The 20,728-nt window shown below is 63.4% G+C and overlaps 1 protein-coding gene and 1 long non-coding RNA gene across 2 annotated transcripts in view; both read left to right on the top strand.

Moving 5' to 3' along the window:
• GMCL1 (germ cell-less 1, spermatogenesis associated) overlaps positions 1–6,611 on the top strand; it is a 38,236-nt gene extending 31,625 nt beyond the window's left edge. The window contains 5 exon segments of the mRNA XM_029066139.2: positions 3,985–4,043; positions 4,045–4,090; positions 4,092–4,126; positions 4,868–4,955; positions 6,400–6,611. Coding sequence (XP_028921972.1) covers positions 3,985–4,043; positions 4,045–4,090; positions 4,092–4,126; positions 4,868–4,955; positions 6,400–6,525 — 354 coding nt within the window. The 3' untranslated portion in view covers positions 6,526–6,611.
• A 320-nt stretch (positions 6,612–6,931) lies between these two features.
• Positions 6,932–7,685, top strand: LOC103164929. Its single transcript, XR_005660044.1, has 2 exons — positions 6,932–7,491; positions 7,608–7,685. It is a non-coding gene; the product is annotated as an uncharacterized LOC103164929 (long non-coding RNA).
• The last annotated feature ends 13,043 nt before the right edge of the window (positions 7,686–20,728 follow it).

Raw genomic sequence — 20,728 nt, 5'->3', positions numbered from 1 at the left:
TTATCGAGCGCTTTACTATGCGCAGGGCGCCGTGCTGAGCGCTCGGAACGGACGGGTCGCCGACAGATGACCGTGATAACGTCGGCATCTGTTAAGCGCTCACTGCGTGCGCGGCGCCGTGCTGAGCGCTCGGAACGGACGGGTCGCCGACAGGCGACGGTGGTATTTGTGAAGCGCTTCCTACGGGCGGAGCCCTGTTCTAAGCGCTGGGGGAGGTATTCATTCAGTAGGACTTACTGAACGCTTACTGTGCGCAGAGCACTGCGCTCAGCGCTTGGAACGGACAGATCGCTAACAGATAATAATAAAGATAATGCCGGTGTCTGTTAAGCGCTTCCTATGTGCGGAGCACCGCGCCGAGCGCTGGGGGAGACACGGGGTCATCGGGTCGTCCCACGGGGGCTCGCGGTTAATCCCATTTGACGGATGAGGGAACCGAGGCACGGAGAGGCGAGGCGACTCGCCCGCGGCCGCGCAGCCGACGAGCGGCAGAGCCGGGAGTCGAACCCGTGACCCCTGACTCCCAAGCCCGGGCTCTCTCCACTGAGACGGTCCCCGCCCTCGGACGGGTTTACGGTCCAGTCGGGGGAGACGGACGGACGAGAACGATGGCGACAGATGGAATCAAGATAGCGGTAAGTAGGATCGAGGTGATCGGGCCGGCCCCCGGGAGGCTTACGGCGAATCCCCGTTTTCCGGAGGAGGGAACCGAGGCCCCGGAGAAGCGAAGCGACTCGCCCGCGGTCACCCGGCCGACGAGTGGCGGAGCCGGGGGCCGGACCCGTGACCTCCGGCTCCCCGGCCCGGGCCGTCGCCGCGGAGCCGCGCCGCTTCTCCGAGCCCCGGGGTGGTTACGGGCGGATGAGGTTGGACGAAGGTCCCGTCCCACGTCGGTTCGTTCATGCGTGCCGTGGTATGGATCGAGCGCCTACCGCGTGCGGGGCTCTGTGCCGAGCGCCCCGGACAGCTGGGCGACGGACGGAGACCGTCGCGGCCCGACGACGGGCTCACCGTCTCCGGGCCTCCCGGCCTCCGTCCCCGTTTTCCGGATGAGGCGCCTGAGGCGCGGGGAAGTGAAGCGACCGGCCCGAGGCCACCCGGCAGACGGGCGGCGGGGCCGCGGTTAGAACCCACGGCCTCGACTGACGGACGGCGCCGACGCCAGTAGTGATCCCGGGTTCGAATTCCGGCCCCCCGCCGCCCGGCAGCCGCGTGACCGCGGGCGGGTCACTTCACTTCTCCGGGGCTCCGTTCCCTCATCCGGAAAATGGGGATTGACCGGGAGCCTCACGTGGGACGGCCCGACGACCCCGTAACCCACCCCAGCGCCTAGACCGGTGCCGTGCACGTAGTAAGCGCTTAACCAGTACCCACGTTATCGTTATTGTACGAATGCGTTATCTGTAACGTAGTTTACGCATTGACGTATCGATGATTACTAACAATAATAATAATAATAACGGCGTCGGCTAAGCACTTACCGGGTGCCAAGCACCGTTCCTCAGTCCCGCAGAGTCGGTGGCCCTGACGGCGTGCAGTCCATCGGGCCGGACCTTTTGGGGGGTGGTTTTTTCAATCGTATTTAAGTGCTTCCTCTGCGCCGGGGACCGTACTACCACTGCTACTACTGACGACAGTGATAATGCCGGTATTTGTTAAGCGCTTACTATGTTTCCGAGCGCCGGGGGAGACACGGGGGAATGGGGACGTCCCCCGTGGGGCTCACGGTCTCAATCCCCATTTTACAGATGAGGCAACGGAGGCCCGGAGAAGTGAAGCGACTCGCCCGCGGTCACCCGGCTGACGAGTGGCAGAGCCGGGAGTCGAACTCATGACCCCCGACTCCACGGCCCGTGCCCCTTCCACTGAGCCAGGCCGCTTCTCTGAGCGGCGCCGAGGGGGAGACGCGCGCGCGCCGACGAGGTGGGGCGCGGCGTCCGTCGGACCGCGTCCCGCCCCCCGGCCCGGGACGCCCTCCCCTCCTCCGGATCCCCCCCCCACATCCCCCCTCCTCTCCCTCGCTCCGAAGCCTCATCGCCGGCCCGCCTCCTCCGGGAGGCCTCCCGGACCGCGCCGTCCTCCTCCTCCTCCCGCTCCCTCTCTTCCTCCCCGGCCCCGGCCCCGCGCCGCCCACGTCCGCGTCCCCCGTTCCGTTCTTTCTTTTTAACGTTAACGTCCCCCTCCCCGGCAGACGGCCGGGTCGCTGCGGGGCGGAGGTCGTTTCCGTCGACGGTCGTTCCGTCCTCTCCCGGCGGCGCCCCGCGCGTAGGGGCGCTCGGTAAATGCGACCGAAAGGATGGAAGGATAGTCGGCGGGCCGCCTGCCCGCCGGGAGCCCGCCGTCTAGAGGGGGAGGAGAAGGTTAGACTGTAACGTTAGACCGATCAGACCGTGCGCCCGTCAGACGGCAGGGACCCTCTCTATCTGTCGCGCCGACCTGTTCGTCCCAAGCGCTTAGTACGGTGCTCTGCGCGTAGTAAGCGCTCGATGAATTACCGTGGAATGAATGGACGTTAAGCGGCGATGGGTAGGTGACGGGTGATGACGGCGGTGCCCGTTGAGCGCCTGTCGGTTCGTTGGATCGTATCCACCGAGCGCCTCCTGCGCGCGGAGCACGGGACCGGGGGCTCGGAACGGACAGGGACCGGCCCTGCCCGACGACGGGCTCGGGGGTCCGATCGGGGATCGGAACCCGTGACCTTCCGGCCCCCGGGCCCGGGTCCGTCTCACGCCGCCAGGCCGCTTACTGGGCGCCTCCCGTGCGCGGAGCGGTCGGGGGAGGACGGCGGAACAGTGAACAGACGCGCCCCCCGCCCTCAGCGAGCTCACGGGCTCAGCGGCAAGAGCCCGGGCCTGGGAGTCCGGGGGGTCGGGGGTTCTAATCCCGGCGTGACTTCGAGCCAGTCGCCTCACTTCTCCGAGCCTCGGTTCCCTCATCCGGAAAACGGGGAGGGGGACCGTGGGCCTCCCGTGGGACGGCCCGACGACCCCGGGTCTCCCCCGGCGCTCAGAACGGGGCTCGGCCCAGAGTGAGCGCTTAACGGACGCCCTCGTTAGAAGCGGGGAGACGGACGCGGAAAGAAACGAACGGACGAGGGAGGCGGACGTCGGGGGGGGGGGGGCGGGGAGGAAGAGAGGGAGCGAGTCGGGGCGACGCGGAAGGGAGGGGGGAGGAGGGGGAAAGCGGGGCTCAGTCTGGGAAGGCCTCCCGGAGGAGGCGGGCCCTCGAGAAGGCCCCCGATCCCGGCTCCGCCGCCTGTCCGCTGCGTGCCCTCGGGCCAGTCGCCCGCCGAGTCGGGCGCTCAGACGGATATCGCCGTTATCAGAGAAGCGGCGCGGCTCAGCGGCGAGAGCCCGGGCTCGGGAGTCGGAGGTCGCGGTTTCGAATCCCCGCTCTGCCTCCCGTCGGCCGGGCGACTGCGGGCGAGTCACGTCCCGGGGCCTCGGTTCCCTCATCCGTCAAACGGGGACGGAGCCCGGGAGCCCCACGGCGGGGGGGCGGCCCGACGACCCCGCGTGTCCGTCCCCGTCCCCCCCCCCCCCCGGCGCTTAGAACGGTGCTCGGCGCGTAGTCGGCGCCGAGCGGATGCGACGCATCGGGAAAGGCTTCGAGCGGCGGGGGAGAGCGGCTGTCCCTCTCGAGCGGTTCCCGCATTGTCCGTTCCGAGCGCTCGGTCCGGCGCCCGCGCGTAGCGAGCGCTCGGTGAACGCCATCGATATGAAGGTGGGATCCGGGGGGCGCGTGGGCGGGCCGGGGGGCGGCGGCGGGCGTCGCGGCCGGGGACGCTCTCCTGTCGCGAACTGCCCGCTCCGAGCGCTCCGGGCCGGCGCCCCGCGCGTAGCGAGCGCTCGATAACGGCGTGGAGCGGAGGAGCGGACGCGGAGGGTCCGGAAGCCTCATCTGCCCCCGGCGTTCCGCGGCTGAGGCCTCCCCCCCCTCCCCCCCCCCCCCGCCCTCCCCCCCCCCCCACCCCGGGGCCCGCAGTACTGCTGGCGGTGGACGGGCTTCAACTTCGGCCTGGACCTGCTCGTCACCTACACGACGCCACGTCCTCTTCAGGCGCAACACCCTCAGCCAGCCCAGCGGCGCTCGTCAGCCTGCGGCCTCGCAGGAACCTGGCCTTCAGGTTAATGACGATGATAAGCTGGTATCCGTTCAGCGCGTGCCGAGCGCCGAGCGCCGGGGCGAGACGCCGGGGGAGTCGGCCTCGCCCCCCGTGGGGCTCCCGGCCTCCGTCCCCGTTTGACGGACGAGGGGGCCGAGGCCCAGAGAAGCGAAGGGACTCGCCCGCGGTCCCACGGCCGACGAGCGGCAGAGCCGGGAGTCGAACCCACGACCTCTGACTCCCGGGCCCGGGCTCTTTCCCACCGAGCCGCGCGGAGGTCGCCGAGGCCCAGAGAATGATGATGAGAGTGATGTCGATGTCGGTATCTGCTGAGCGCTCGCTCTGTGCAGAGCGCCGTCCTGAGCGCCGGGGGAGGTACGGGGTCACCGGGCGGTCCCGCGTGGGGCTCCCGGTCAATCCCCGTTTCCCGGATGAGGTCGCCGAGGCCCAGAGGAGCGAAGCGACTTGCCCCCGGTCACCCGGCAGACGGGCCGAGGAGCCGGGGTTCGAACCCGCGCCCTCCGATTCCCAAGCCCGGCCTTCTTTCCACTGAGCCGCGCCGCCTCTCCCTCTGTCCCAGTGCTTAGAACGGTCCTTGCACGTGGTGAGCGTTTAACGAACTCACCACGTTGCCGTTATTAATTACGGCGCTGCGCGCACGGTAGCGCCCGGTAAATACGGTCGAAGGAACGGGCGCCTCCGTCCCCCGGGGGCTCCCGGCGGACGACGTCTTCTTTCTCTCTTTTCACTCGCGGGCCTCAGGTTACGTTTGGCCTCGTTCGACGGTAACGGGAAGTTGATCTGCAGTCGAACAACGGGCTACCGGATCCTCACGCTGGAGAAGGACCAGGTACGTCCGTCGCGCGGCCCCCGGCTCGAGCCCGCTGTCGGCTCCCGGCCGCCGGCCCTCGACGACGACGACGACGACGACGACGTCGGCGTCCGTTAAGCGCTTACCCCGTGCGGGGCGCCGTTCCGAGCGCCGGGGTGGACACGGGGTCATCGGGCGGTCCCACGTGGGGCTCGCAGTCTTCAATCCCCGTTTCACAGACGAGGGAACCGAGGCCCAGAGAGGTGACCTGCCCACGGTCACCCAGCTGCCAGGTGGCGGAGTTGGGATTCGAACTCCTGACCTCCGACGCCAGAGCCCGGGCTCCTCCCACTGAGCCGCGCCGCTTCTCTAGGACGCGGGGGGCCTCTCCCCTCCGGTGGACCCCGTGTCCCGCCGGGTCGCCGTGCCGACGGCCGGGCGGCCCGGTCGGCATCGGAGGATTTTAAAGACGTTATTTTTTTCCGGCGCCTAGTAGGTGCCGAGCGCCGTCGGGAGCGACAGGGGTCGGTCGGGTCGGCCCGACCCGCGCGGGGCTCAGACTCCTTATCTGCAAAGAGGAGGGAACCGAGGCCCAGAGGAGCGAAGCCACCCGCCCGAGGGCACGTTATTAATAATAATGATAATAATAGTAGTATCTGTAAAGCGCTCACCCTGTGCACAGCGCCGTTCTGAGCGCTGGGGGAGAGACAGGGCCATCGGGTCGTCCCACGTGGGGCTCGCAGTTTTTAATCCCCATTTTTGCGGATGAGGTCACCGACGCCCGGGGAAGTGGTGACCCGCCCAAGGTCACACGGCAGACAAGTGGAGCCGGGATTAGAACCCCGCACCCTCCGGCTTCCGAGTCTGGGCTCTTTCCACCAAGCCACGCTGCTTCATAATGATAACAATGATAATAATAATGTTGGTGTTTAAGCGCTTACTACGTGCAGAGCACCGTCCTAAGCGCTGGGGGAGATACGGGGGCATCGGGTTGCCCCGCCTGGGGCTCGCAGTTAATCCCCATTTTCCCGACGTGGTCACCGAGGCCCAGAGAAGGGAAGCGACCCGCCCACCGTCACCCGGCTGACACGTGGCGGGGCCGGGATTCGAACCCGTGGCCTCCGACTCCCAAGCCCGGGCCCTTTCCGCTGAGCCGCGCTGCTTCTCCGTAACTCCGCCTTCTCTGTCATCTCTCAGTAACGAATGTAATCGTCGTCACCGTCCCGGAAAACCAGCACGGGACTAGTAATGACGACGACGGTGGCGTCCGTGAAGCGCTCACTACGTGCGAAGCCGCTGTTCTGAGGCAGCAGCCACCGGCCGGACCCCAGCCGAGATGGCTCCGGCGGTTTGGGCTGACCGGTCCCTCCCCCCCCCCAAGCCGTCAGGAAGCCGCGGGGTGACGGGGGGGGGACGGGGGGGACGGGGCCGAGCGCGTCCCCGCGGCTCGCGAAAAATCTCACTCTTCGGCCCTGTCTTCCAGGAGCAAGCCGTGATGACCCTGGACGGCCGCCTTTCGGTCTTCCCCCTGTACATCTCGTGCAACTTCATGTACGTGTCGTCCGAGAAGGAGGGCCCGGCCGGGCGGCCCGAAACCCCGCGGGACTGAGACTCCGCCCGGAGCCCGCCCGCCGCTCGGGAAACCCTTTCTCCGTTGGTTTTTTCTCTCCCCCCCCCCCCCCCCACGCCGGTTCGACCGGTGTCAGCCCCGTCGCGGAACCCGGACCCCCCCCCCCCCCCCCCAGCCCGGGTGACCAAACGACGACAAAGACCCCCGGACGTGCGGAGACGCCGGCCGCGCGCCCCGCCGCTCCCCATCCGCGGAAGAGGCCCCGGCCGGAGACGGAGAGAACGGGTCTCGGGGTCCGGAAGGCGTCGGCGACCGCCGGCCTCGGGCCCCGGCCGCCCCTCGCTCCCGCGCCGCCCCGGGAGCCGGAGGGGACGTCGGCGTCGGGCGGACGGGCCCGGGCCGGAGGGGTCCGGTGGGCGGAGGCGCCGTGCGCCCGGGAGGGGAGGGGCGTGCGCCCGAGCCGTCGACCGCCCCGTTTCCCCCGTGGAAAGTTGCCTTTCTCGCCGATCCCCCCCCCCCGCCCTCTCGATCTCCGCTTCCCTCCGTCTCAGACCGACCCCGGCTTTCGACCGAGGGAGAGAAAAAGAAGACGCCGTAGCCTCCCACCCGGCGGCGCGGCCCTCGCGGCCCGAGCCGGACCTCCGCTTCCCGGATCCCGGAAAACCTCCCGTCCTCGGCCCGGTCCCGGCTTTCTCATTTATTCCCGCTCGGCGGGCGCCTCGTGGTGCTCGGGGAGGGCCCTCTTTTCATTTCTCTAACCTCCGGGCGGCCGCGGCGTTCGGATTACGCCGTCGGTCCGCCGGGGGTCCTCCCGGCCGCCTCCGCGGACCTCCGAGGGGAGCCCTTCTGAGCCACGCCCTCCGCGGACGTCGACGGCGGGGTGGCCCCGGGCGGGTCGCGGGACCCCCGACCCCGACGGGAGCGGAGACCGGGAGGTCCGTCTCGGGTTGTCGGCGACGAGATTCCCGTCGGAAACGGCGCGCGCGTCGTCGCCGTTCTGTGTCTGTGAGTTCCTTTATGCCGCTTGCCTGGGCCGGGGGGGATCTTCCTCGATTCTTTTTTTTTTTTTAAAAGTGTAGCGAGAACCTGCTTACCCATATTTTTTAATACGTTCATCTTAGAGAGCCCGGACCCCATCGTTTGTATCCTTCTGAGCGTACAGGTAATAAATCACGTCGGCTCCGGCAGACCGGGTGAGACGTGGTCGTGGAATCGTTACAGCGGGGCTCGGTGGCAGAGGTCGTGGGTTCTGATCCCGCCTCCGCCGCTTGTCGGCTGGGTGGCTTGGGGCAAGTCGCCCGACTTAATAGTGATAACGTCGGCGTCTGTTAAGCGCTGCCCGTGTGCAGGGCGCCGTTCTAGGCGCCGGGGTAGACGCAGGGGAATCGGGTCGTCCCCCGTGGGGCTCGCGGTCCTCGTCCCCGTTTTCCAGACGAGGTCGCTGAGGCCCAGAGAGGGGAAGTGACTCGCCCGCGGCCACCCGGCTGCCGAGTGGCAGCGCCGGGATTCGGATCCATGACCTCTGACTCCGAGGCCCGGGCTCGACTTCTCTGGGCCTCCGTTGCCTCCTCTGGAAAATGGGGATGGGGGACCGTGAGCCCCACGGGGGACGGGGACTGGGTCCGACCCGATTCGCTCGCGTCCACCCCAGCGCTCGGTACGGCGGCCGGCCCAGAGTCAGCCCTTAACAGATGCCGGGATTATCGTCGTCGTCAGCTCCCTTCGTTCGGTCATTTCGATTGAGCGCCTACCGTGTTCAGAGCTCTGTACCGAGCGCTTGGGAGAGGACAGGCCAACGGCCAACAGACGTACCTTCTGCCCACGGCGAGCTTATTGTGTTGTACTCCCCCGAGCGCTTAATACGGTGCCCTGTTCGGTAAACAGCACAGATGGACTGGGTGCGGAGCACTGTGTTGAGGGCTTCGGGAGCCTGGGAGAGCGGCCCGCGAGCTGCGCTCTACCGTGTGCGGAGCACTGAGAAGCGTCGTGGCCTAACGTCAGCCCGGGCCCGGGAGTCGGAAGGACCCGGCTTCCGATCTGGACTCTGCCACTCGTCTGCCGTAGGACCTCGGGCAAGTCACTTCACCGTAAGCCCGTCAGTGTGGGCGGGGATTCGTTCGTTGGGTAGTATTTGTTGAGCGCCTACTACGCGCGGAGCACCGGACCGAGGGCTCGGAACGGACGGATCGGTGAGAGAGACGGTCCCCGCCCTCCGATCGGGGGAGACGGGCGGACGAGGACGACGGCGATAGATAGAACCGAGGGGACGGACGTCTCGTTAGAACGATAGCAGATAAGGGATTGTCACCGTCCGTTGCCACATTGTCCGTCCCAAGCGCTTAGAACAGCGCTCTGCACGTAGTGAGCGCTCAGTAAAAACGACTGAATGAATGAACCTCACTTCTCCGCGCCTCCGTTCCCTCATCTGGAAAACGGGGGTGAAGACGGTGGGCCCCACGGGGGACGCGGACCGTGTCCGACGGTTTTATCTCGTATCTACCCCAGCGCTTAGTACAGTGGCTGCGAAGCACTTAACGGACACCGAAGCACAAGACCGCTGAGCACTCGGGAGGGTAGCGTGGTGTTAGGTACGGTCCCTGCCCTCGAGGACCGATGATAACCGTAGCTGTTAAGCGCTTATTGTGTGCCGGGCTCCGTACTGAGCATTAAGGTAGAAGGTAAATGGGTTGGCCGCCGTCCCCGGCATTCGGTCGTTCGTTCGTTCGTTGGTTCATCCGATGGCGTATTTATTGAGGGCCTGTTACGCGCAGGGCACTGCAGTCAGCGCTTGGGAAAGTGCAACGGCAAACGGACACGTTCCCCGCCCCCAGCGGGCTCACGGTCCAGAGGTCCTACCCGCGAAGCAGCGCGGCTCGGTGGCAGGGGCCCGGGCTTGGGAGTCGGAGGTCCTGGGTTCGAATGCCGGCTCCGCCGCTCGTCCGCCGGGTGACTTGGGGCAAGTCGCTTCACTTCTCTGGGCCTCAGTTCCCTCCTCTGGAAAACGGGGGTGAAGACCGGGAGCCTCGCGTGAGACAACCTGATGACCTTGCGTCTACCCCAGCTCTTAGAACGGCGCTTGGCACGTAGAAAGCGCTTTCCAAGTGCTGTCATTATTACAGTTATCATTACCGTCGTGATTATTATTACTTCACTTCTCCGGGCCTCGGTTCCCTCATCGGTCGAATGGGGATGAAGACCGTGAGCCCCCCGGGGGACGGGGACTGGGTCCAGCCCGGTTCGTAGGTATCCACCCCAGCGCTCGGTACGGTGCCCGTGCACGCGGTGAGCACTTAAGCGCCGTAATTAGCAATCACTGTTATCGTGGGGCCCACGCCCTGGCTCCCGAAAGCCCGTTTTCTTGCCCTACTGGACTTTCCGGCCTCCTGGGCTCCGGTGCCGTCCTAACAGCTCAGGAGCACTGAGGGAGAAACTGAGGATGAGGAGAGGTAACCCCCAGAAAGGAGAAGGAAACGCGCGCGCTCAGATCCCTTGGGGTTTAGATTTCCAGGCACTGACTGAGAGGAGGGGGGAGGGCGTGCCAGGCCAGAGGGAGGGGGTGGGCGAGGGTTCGGCGGCGAGATCGAGGTACGGTTCGAAGGCGGTACAGTTTTCGAGCTCCTTAATGCTGATGGGGTTCGTTGAGGGCTCACTGCGCGCCGGGCGCTGTACTAGGCGCTGGAGCGGATGTAAGCCAGTCAGGCTGGACGCGGTCCCTGTCCCGTAGGGAGCTCACGGTCTCAATCCCCGTTTTCCGGATGGGGGAACCGAGGCCCGGAGAAGTGAAGCGACTGGCCCGGGGTCCCAGAGCGGACAGGCGGCGGAGCCGGGATTAGAGCCCAAGACCCTCGGACGCCCGGGCCCGGGCTCTGGCCGCCGCGCCGGGCCGCCTCTCCTTCACGGGAGCTTACGGACCGGCCTGGTCTTAGCAGTGTTGGTATTTGTTAAGCGCTCGCTGTGCGCCGAGCACCGTGCCAGGCGCTTGGGGGAGAGACGGGGTCGTCGGGTCGTCCCACGCGGGGCTCCCAGTTAATCCCCGTCTCCCGGACGAGGTCACTGAGGCCCGGAGAAGGGAAGCGACTCGCCCACCGTCACCCAGCTGACGGGTGGCGGGGCCGGGATTCGAACCCGTGACCTCCGACTCCCAAGCCCGGGCCCTTAGTGAAGTCCGAGACCGTAAGGGGCAGGGAGCGGAGTTTGAAGGGAATTTCTTTATTCCCTAGTGCCTTGGAGGGACGGACGGAGGGAGCGGATGAAGAGACGAAAGGGTGAAGAAGCGGATGGACGGATGAAGGAAAAATGGAACGGAGCAGTAGATGGAAAGAGTGAAGGAGCGGATGGATGAGTGAAGGAAGGAGAGGTCGAAGAAGTAAATGGAGGGGATGGATTATAGGAGCGACCGAACGGAGGAGTGACTGAAGAAAAGAATGAACGAGGGGATGGATAAATGAACGGAAGAAGGATCGGTGGAACGAAGGATGAAATGGAATGGGTGAATATCTGAATGAAAGGAGTGTTTGAATGGGGGAGGAAGTGAAGAGAATGAAGGGGGGGTGGATATAATGAATGAAAGGAGCGATCGGAGGAGGAAATGAAAAAAGAGTGAAGGAGGGGGCCAATGAATGGATGAAAGGAGTGAACCAAGGAGTGACTGAAGAGGTGGACGGCTGGATGAGTGAACGGAAGGAGCGATGGAGTGAAGGGATATATGAAAAAAGGAACGGCTGGAGGTGTGAATGAAAAGAACGAGCGGATGGATAAATGAATGAAAGAAGGAGCGATTGAGTGGAGGAGGGATTGAAGAATGAAAGGGGATGGGTGAACGAACGAAAGGGGCGATTGAAGGAATTAATGAAGAAGAGAATGGAGTAGATGGATGAGTGAGCTAGTGAAAGGAGGAGTGATTGAAAGAAGGGTTGATTGAATGAAGGTGGGGATGGATAAACGAGTGAGAGGAGGAGCGATTGAATTTTTTTTTTCATTTCCATCGTATTTACTGAGCGCTTACTCTGTGCGGAGCACTGTACTGTGCGCTTGGAATGTACAACTGGGCAACAGATGGAGACCATCCACGACGGGCTCAGAGTCTACAGAAGGGAAGGAGACGGCGAGACAAGCAGTCCGGCATTCGTACCGTTAACGTCGAATCCCGGATATAGGCACATCGTTAATAATGTAGAGTAATAAATCTAGAGAGAGAGAGAGGTGCACGGGTGGGGGGGGGGGGGGGGAGGGGCCGCGGGAACGGGCGGGCCTCCTGGAGGAGGTGAGCTCTTCCACTGTATTTATGGAGCGCCTACCGCGGGCAGAGCACCGTACCAAGCGTTCGGAAAGTACGGTCGGGCAGCGGAGACGCCCCCTGCCCGACAGTGGGCTCCCAGTCTAAAAATGAAAAGAATGAGTGAAGAAGGGGACGAATGAAGAAGTGACTGAGCGAGTGAAGGAGGAGAAGGACGAAGGAGTGAGTCGATCCGTTAATGGTGTTCCCCCGGGAGCTTCCGCTCAGAGGAGGCCTCCTCTGAGCGGGACGCTGTACTAAACGCTTGGGAGACTACAGAGTTGGTAGGGCGGCAGCGTGGCCCAGTGGATTGAGCCCCGGCCCGGGAGTCGGAAGGTCGTGGGTTCTGATTCCGACTCCGCCACTCGTCTGTTGCGTGACCTTGGGCAAGTCACTTCACCTTTCCGGGCCTCGGTCCCCTCATCCGTAAAAAGGGGACGGAGCCCGTGAGCCCCACGTGGAACGGGGACCGCGGCCAGCCCGCTTTGCTCGTCTCCACCCCGGCGCTTAGTACGGCGCTGGGCGCGGAGCGCTGAACAAATCCTGTATTCGTTATTAGTGGCTATTAGACGGGATCCTTGTCCACCAGCAGTTTAAGGATTGAATGAGTGACCGGAGGAGCGAGGGACCGTGAGGAAACAAATGAAAGCGGGACTGAGTGAGTGAATGAATGAATGAATTGGGGATGAATGAAAGGGAATGGATGAATTGGTAAAGGAATCATTCGATCGTATTCGCTGAGCGCTTACCGGGCGCAGAGCACCGGACTAAGCGCTCGGAAAGCACAGTTCGACAATCCCGACCCGACAGCGGGCGCACAGTCGAGAGGAGTCGCTGAAGGTATGAATTCCGTTGCCCAGTTGTTCTTTCCGAGTGCTCAGTACAGTGTCCTGCACACGGCGAGCGCTCAACGGGTACGATTGAATTTAAGGAATGAAGGAATGATCAGCAGTGTGTTGAAAGAACGCAGGTCTGAGCGCGGGAGCGCCAGGTTCCGATCCCGGTTCTTCCCCTCGCCTGCTGCGTGACCTTGGACAAGCCACTTCGCTGCACCTCGGTTTCCCCATCTGCAGAATGGGGATTCGGCACCTATCCTCCCTCTTGGATCGGAGGACCGGACGCTGTGAACGAAGGTCGGGACGGGAGGCCCGAGCGAAGGCGGGACGGACGGCTCGGAAGCCGACGGTGACCAGTTTTCGTTCCATGCGGAGGTCGGTGGGCCGACCCCTGGAGATTTTCGAAGGGGGGGGAGACGCGGTCCGAACGTTTTCGTAGAAGAAGGAAGAAGAAGGAAGAAGAGGGAAGCGGGCACCGCGCGGGGAGAGACGGGAGGCCGACGGTGTGCGGGGCACTGAATCGAGTCACCCCCCCCCCCCCCGGAAGCGGTGCTTTTCGCTGGACACCCGCAGTGAAGAGGGCTCTGGGTCCGTTCGTTCGACCGTATCACTAATAATGCTGGTATCCGTTAAGCGCCTACTCTGTGCCGAGCACCGTTCCGAGCGCCGGGGGAGACCCGGGGTCCTCGGGCGGTCCCGCGCGAGGCTCCCGGTCCTCCCCGTTTTCCCGACGAGGGAACCGAGGCCCGGAGAAGCGAAGTGACTCGCCCGCAGTCCCACGGCTGACGGGTGGCAAGGCCGGGAGTCGAACCCGTGACCCCCGACTCCCGAGCCCGGGCTCTTTCCGCCGAGCCGCGCCGCTTTCCCTAAGTGCCTGCTGTGTGCCAAACACCGTACCCAGCCCTTGGGAAAGCACAGCTGTAAAAAGGCACGTTCCCCGCCCGCAACGGGCCGACAGTCTAGAGGGAGAGAGAGACGGTTAATAGAGATCGGTGGAATGAATGACGGACGTCAACGTCGCCGAACGCGGTGCTTTTTGCCGGACCCCCGCGGTGAAGAGGGCACCGCCTTCGCGCAGTCGTTTCAAGCGCTTATTGTGGGCAGGACGCCGTCCTGAACGTTGGGGAAAGTACGACTGTCAAAAGGCACGTGCCCTGCCCACGACGAGCTGACAGTCTAGAGGGGGAGACGGACCGTTAATGGAAAGTGATAGGCATTAATGGGAATCGATAACGTCAACACTGAATCGTCCCCCGCCGAACGCGGTGCTTTTTGCCGGACCCCCCGCGGTGAAGAGGGCACTGCGGTCAATCGTTTTAAGCGCTTGCCGTGCGCACAACACTGTACCGAGCACTTGGGAGAGGATACAGTGCGGCGGTAAAAGACACGACTCCCGCCCACGAGGAGCTCTGACGGTCTAGAGGGGAAGACGGCCGCGAATAGGAAGAAGTAAACGACCGATAGGGACCTGAGCGGGTGCAGGGCCGGGATCGGGGGGGGGGGTTGGGGGGGATGAAGAAAGGGAGCCGGTTGGGGGACGCGCAAGGGAGAGGGAGAAGAGGAGTGGGGGGCGCAGTCGGGGAAGGCTTCTCGGAGGAGGTGGGCCTCCGGTAGGGCTCGGGAGAGGAGGACCGTCGTCGTCCGTGGGATTTGAGGCAGGAGGGCCTTCCGGGCCAGCGGCGGGGCGGACGAGATCGGGGCACGGCGAGGCTAGCGCTCGAGGAGCGAAGTGTGCGGGGCCCACGGTCTTTAATCCCCATTTTAACAATAACGTTGATCTCCGTCGAACACTTACTATGTGCCGAGCGCCGGGGGAGATCCGGGGTCATGGGGTCGTCCCACGTGGGGCCTCCGGTCTTCGTCCCCGTTTTACGGATGAGGGAACCGAGGCCCGGAGAAGCGAAGTGACCCGCCCGCAGTGCCACGGCTGACGGGTGGCGGGGCCGGGATTCGAACCCGTGACCCCCCCGGACTCCCCAGCCCGGGCTCCTGCCGCCGAGCCGCGCCGCTTCTCTCCCTTTTACCGATGAGGGAACGGGCTCAGAAAGTGGGCGTGGGAGGCTCAGAGAAGTGAAGTGACTCGCCCGGGGTCACACAGCCGACACGTGGCGGGGCTGGAATCGGAACCCGTGACCCCTGACTCCCCGGCCCCGGGCTCTTCCCACTAGGCCACGCTGCTTCCCGCGAGTCCCAAGCGGGACAGGGATCTCGTCCAACGCGACCCGCTCGCTTCCACCCCGGCACTGAGCACGGCGTCAGGCACATAGTGAGCGCTTAACAGACAGCGTCTCGGATGGCCGACACGATTCACCCCCGTCCACCCCAGTGCTTAGTACGGCCTGTGGCACTTAGTAAGTGCTTCACGAACACCACAGGGAAGCAGCCCGGCACGGTGGACGGAGCGAGGGCCCGGGAGTCGGGAGGTCTCGGGTTCCAATGCCGACTCGACCGCTTCTCGGCCGGGTGACTTTGGGCGAGTCGCCTCACTTCCCCGTCCCTCCGTCCCTTCATCTGGAAAACGGGATGGAGACCGGGAGCCCCACGGGGGACGGGCCGACCTTCGGGAAGCAGCGGGGCTCGGGGGCAAGAGCCCGGGCTCGGGAGTCAGAGGTCCGGGGTTCGGGTCCCGGCTCCGCCACCTTCCAGCTGTGTGACTCTGGGCACGTCACTTCTCTGGGCCTCAGTTCCCTCATCTGTCCAATGGGGATGAAGCCTGGGAGCCTCACCTGGGACCACCCGATGACCCCGGCTCTCCCCCAGCGTTCAGAACAGCGCTGGGCGCCTAGTGAGCGCTTGACAGATACCGACGTTATCATCATTATCATTACCGTGTCTCCCCCGGCGCTTGGCACCTAGCAAGCGCCTAACAGATGCCATTTTCAAAAAGGGCTTAACGAACTCCATTGTCCTTATAGTGAGCGCTTAATTAACGAACGCCGTTATTACTGTTGTTATTGCTACGGTTGTTGTTCTGTTTAGCACCACAACTGTCCTCGTTAGTACCACAGTTATCGTTATCATTATTCCCGCTATTATTATCATTATTAGCGGGCGAACAAAACCAACCCCCCCCCCCCAGGAGGTCCCGAAAGAGCCGACCCGGCCGGCAGGGGGCGCCGTCTCCCCGTGCGCCCTCCGTCCGGGGCTATCTGTTAAGCGCCTACCATTTGTTAAGCGCTCACCGTGGGCCAAGCAGTGAAGTGTGGGTGCGGCGCACCGGCCTGAGCTGAGGAGAGTAAGAATGGTAATTGTGGTTTTGTTGATGATGATGATGATGATGTTGGTATTTAAGGCCAATGGTGAGGAGTTTTTGTCCGATACCAGGGGGACGGGCAACCACGGCACTTATAATAACAAGTGTACTTGTGGCTTTTGTTAATTAGTTAATGATGACATCCGTTAAGCGCTTTCTCTGTGCCAAGCGCCGTTCTGAGCACTGAAGCGGGTACGGGTTAATGAGGTTGGACACGGTCCCTGTCCCACTTGGGACTCACAGTCTTCATCCCCATTCGACGGGGGGGGGGGGGACCGAGGCCCGGAGAAGTGAAGTGACTCGCCCAAGGTCACACAGCCGACACGCGGCAGAGCCGGGATTAGAGCCCAGGTCCTTCCGACCGCCAGGCCCGGGCTCTGCGCACCGGGCCGCGCCGCTTCTGACCGTCGAGGGGTCGCCCTCCCCAAAGCAACAGCGATTTTTGCATCTGTTGCCGGTTGAGCTCCGGCGGGGGACGACTGGTTCATCCGGTAGCATTTGTCGAGCGCTCGCTACGTGCAGGGCACCGGACTGAGCGCTCGGAACGGACAAGTCGGCAACGGAGAGAGACGGACCCTGCCCGTTGCCGGGCTCACCGTCCGATGGGGTGATCGGGTGAAACGGCGATTTCGTTTCTTGGAGCCCACAGCCCACCTCTCCTGAATCAGTCGATGGGTCGACCGGTCGGTCGTATTTATTGAGTGCCCGCTGCGTGCGGAACGCCGTACTCAGCGGGTCAGGGAACAACGGAGCGAATAGACGCGGTCCCCGCCGTCAAGGAGCCGCCGGGCTGCCGCGTGCGGAGCGCTGGGCCGAGCGCTTGGGAGAGTCCAGCAGTGTGAGTAACGATGATGATGAGGGTATTCGTTAAGCGCTTCCTCGGTGCCAAGCGCCGTTCTGAGCACTGGGGGGGATACAGGGTCATCGGGTTGTCCCCCGTGGGGCTCACGGTCCCGTTTGACAGATGAGGGGACCGAGGCCCAGAGAAGCGAAGCGACTGGCCCGAGGTCACGCGGCAGACCGGCGGCGGGGCCGGGATTAGAACCCACGGCCTGGGGCTCCCAAGAGAGGGGGCTGCGTGCACCGGTGTGGGCTTAAATCACGGCGGGGGCAGGTTCATTCGGTCATTCCGTCGTCTTCCTCGAGCGCCCGCCGTGTGCACGGCACTGGACCGAGCGCTTGGAAGGTACGGTTCGGCGTCGGACGGAGACGATCCCCGCCCGACGACGGGCTCGCGGCCCGCAGACGATACGTACGTAAGAAGGCGCGCGGGAAGTCGGTTGCGGATTCCTGAATTGGCAGCTGCGGGAGATGGAGGGTGGACAGATGAGACGGTAGTGGAGGGAGGCTTCCTGGAGGAGGTGTCCAAGGTGGGGAGGCCAGCGAGGGGGAGGTGACGGGGAACGAGGGGTGGGCGCCGAGAGGGGCCGCTGGCTTGGCAGGAACGAAGAATGCGAGCTGGGGCGGAGGGGGAGGAGGGAGTGGAGAGAAGCAGCGCGGCTCAAGGGCGAGGGCCCGGGCCCGGGAGTCGGAGGTCATGGGTTCGCATCCCGGCTCCGCCACCCGTCGGCCGCGTGACTTCGGGCCGGTCCCTTCACTTCTCGGGGCCTCGGCTCCCTCATCTGGAAGAGGGGGATGAAGACTGTGAGCCCCACGCGGGACGACCCGATCTCCCTGTAACGACGATGAGAATGTTGGTGTCTGTTAGGCGCTTACTACGTGCAGAGCGCTGTTCCGAGCGCCGCGGTAGATCCCGGGTCATCAGGTCGTCCCGCGTCAGGCTCACGGTCTTCATCCCCGTTTGACAGGTGAGGTCACTGACGCACCGAGAGGTGAAGTGACTCGCCCACGGTCACACAGCTGCCAGGGGGCCCAGCTGGGATTCGAACCCATGACCTCTGACTCCCAAGCCCGGGCTCTTGCCAGTGAGCCATGCTGCTTCTCCAGCAGCTTCTTCTCCTTGTAGCCTCCCCAGCGCTTAGAACAGTACTTGGCACCTAGTAAGCGCTTAACAAATACCAATATTATTATTATAATAGTTATTATTAAATAGAGGGAGAGAGCTGGATTACCCAGCTTCCCCCAGTTCCTGAGGCCCTCAGGGTAGGTTGCAGAAGGAGTATTATTATTATTATTATTATGATGATGATGATGATGATATTTGTTAAGTGTTCACTATGCGCCGAGCACTGTTCTAAGCACTGGGGTAGATACAGGGTAATTAGATTGTACCACGTGGGGCTCACGTTTTTGCAGACTAGGTCACCGAGGCCCAGAGGAAGTGAAGCGACTCGCCCCAGGTCACACAGCAGACGAGCGGCCGAGCCGGGATTAGAACCCACGACCTCTGACTCCCACGCCCGGGCTCTAGTACTTACTGAGCTCCCGTTTCGGTAGGAACAGTACGGCCCAGTGGGTAGAGCCCGGGTCTGGGAATTCATTCAACAGTATTTATTGAGCGCTTACCGTGGGCAGAGCACTGTACTAAGCGCTTGCAGCGTATAATTCGGCTACTGATAGGGGCCGTCCCCGCCCAGTGACGGGCTCGGGGTGTAAATCAGGAGACCTGAGTTCTAATCCCAGTTCTGCTTTTTGGCCCGTTGGGTGACCTCGGGCAAGTCACTTCACTTCTCCGTGCCTCGGTTACCCCATCTGTATAAAACGGGGGATAAAGACCGCGAGCCTTGTATCCTCCCCAGCGCTCAGAACGGTGCTTGGCACGTAGTAAGCGCTTAACGAATGCCATCATCATTAAATACACCTTATCATTAATAAATAACAAAATATATTCTGTTAATGAAACGTACATCGCCTCGATTCTATTCAGTCGCCATCGTTCTTACGGGACGTCCTTCCCCCCCCCGACGCCGTTCGTCGCCGTCGTCCTCGTCCGCCCGTCTCCCCCGATCGGACCGTGAGCCCGTCCGACGGCGGGGACCGTCTCTGTCCGTCGCGACTCGTTCGAACCCGAGCGCTTTAGTCCGGCGCTCTGCGCGTAGTAAGTGCTCGATAAGTACTTATGGAATGAATGAATGAATGAATGAATGAAATACACCCGAATGAACGAATTGAAAGAACGAAGGACCGTGATGATGGTTAGTCATTCATTCCATAGCGTTATCGAGCGCCTACTCTGCGCAGAGCACTGGACTGAGCGCTCGCAGTGGACAATTGGGCACAGATAGAGACCGTCCCGCCCGATGACCGTTCTATGCCTGAGCACCGTTAAGCGCCTTACTATGTGCTGGGCACGGTAATCGTGATGATGATGATGATGATGATGATGATGATGGCATCTGTTAAGCGCTTACTCTGTGCGAAGCACCGTTCGAAGCGCTGGAAAATGACGATGGTTTCCGTTAAGGGCCTACCGTGTCTAACGGGGGCGAGGCAGACGGACAAAAGCGAGAAGCGGCGTGGCTCAGTGGAAAGAGCCCGGGCTCGGGAGTCCGAGGTCATGGGTTCGAATCCCCGCCCCGCCACTCGTCGGCTGTGGGGCGGTGGGCGAGTCCCTTCGCTCCTCTGGGCCTCAGCGACCCCATCTGCCAAATGGGGATGAAGACCGGGAGCCCCACGTGGGGCGGCCCGATGACCCCGCGTCTCCCCCGGCGCTTAGAACGGTGCTCGGCCGTAGTGAGCGCTTAACAGGTGCCGACGTAAAAACGGGACAACGTAAAGAGGATCATTAAGAAAGAGGGCGGGTAGGCGCGTCTCCCGCCTCCCAGCCACGGCCCCCGGCCGCCAAGGAGGTTGAGGGCGAGGGCGGCCCAGAGGCGGGGGAGATTTGGTATTTCCTCTGGGGCCCCCGCGCCGCTTTTGTCCGCGGCGCGTCCTCCCCCCCCCCCCCGGCAGCTTCCTGAATAGTCGGCGTGAACTCGGCGGAGGCCGTTCTTGGTTCCGCTCCCTTGGGCGGCTGCCCGTTCTCGGCCGGGACACGGGCCGGCCTTCTCCTCCCCGCCCTCCTCCTCCCACCCGGGGCCCCTCGCCGCCGGCCGGCCTCGGCGTCGCCACCGGAGGCCGCCGGCCCGTGTGACTGTGGCCAGGTCGCTTCGCTTCTCCGTGCCTCGGTTCCCTCGTCTGTAAAATGGGGATAAAGACCGTGACCCACGTGGGACACCCGATCCCCCCGCTCGGCGCCATAGTAAGGCGCTGACAGATACCCACAATATTACGAGAGGCGGCACGGCTCGGTGGCCGGAGCCCGGGCCGGGCAGTCGGCGGTCGTGGGTTCCAACCCCGGCTCCGCCACCTGGCAGCTGGGTGACTGCGGACCGGTCCACTTCACTTCTCCGGGCCTCAGTTCCCTCATGTGGGAAAATGGGATGAAGACCGGAGCCCCCACGTGGACGGCCCGACGACCCCGGATCTCCCCAGCGCTTAGAACGGTGCTCTGCCCGTAGTAAGCGCTTAACAGATACCAACATGATGATGATGATGATGATGATTTTTTTTTTTTTCAGTGTCATTCATTCCTATTTATGGAGCGCTTACCGTGTGCACTGTACCGGGAGAGGACGAGAGGGTAGTTCTCGTGGAAGTTCACTGGCCCCGCGAGCCTGTCGTCGGGCGGGGGTTGTCTCCTTCTGTTGCCGAACTGTACGCTCCGAGTGCTTGTACAGTGCTCCGCACAATCGATAAATACGATTGAATGAACAAACGAATAATAAGCGGACACGTTCCCTGCCCATAATGTGCTCTTTGTTAATAATGACAATGAGGCATTCGTTCAACACTTACTATGTGCCAAGCACTGTTAAAGCGCTTACTGTGTGCTGGGCACGGTGATGGTGACGACGACGACGACGACGACGACGACGATGATGGCATTTGTTAAGCGTTTACTTTGTGCAAAGCACTGTTCAAAGCACTGGATAATGA

Source organism: Ornithorhynchus anatinus, chromosome 5, assembly GCF_004115215.2.
Source record: "Ornithorhynchus anatinus isolate Pmale09 chromosome 5, mOrnAna1.pri.v4, whole genome shotgun sequence".
NCBI classification, from domain to species: Eukaryota; Metazoa; Chordata; class Mammalia; order Monotremata; family Ornithorhynchidae; genus Ornithorhynchus; species Ornithorhynchus anatinus.
This window is presented reverse-complemented; position numbering and strand designations above follow the sequence as displayed.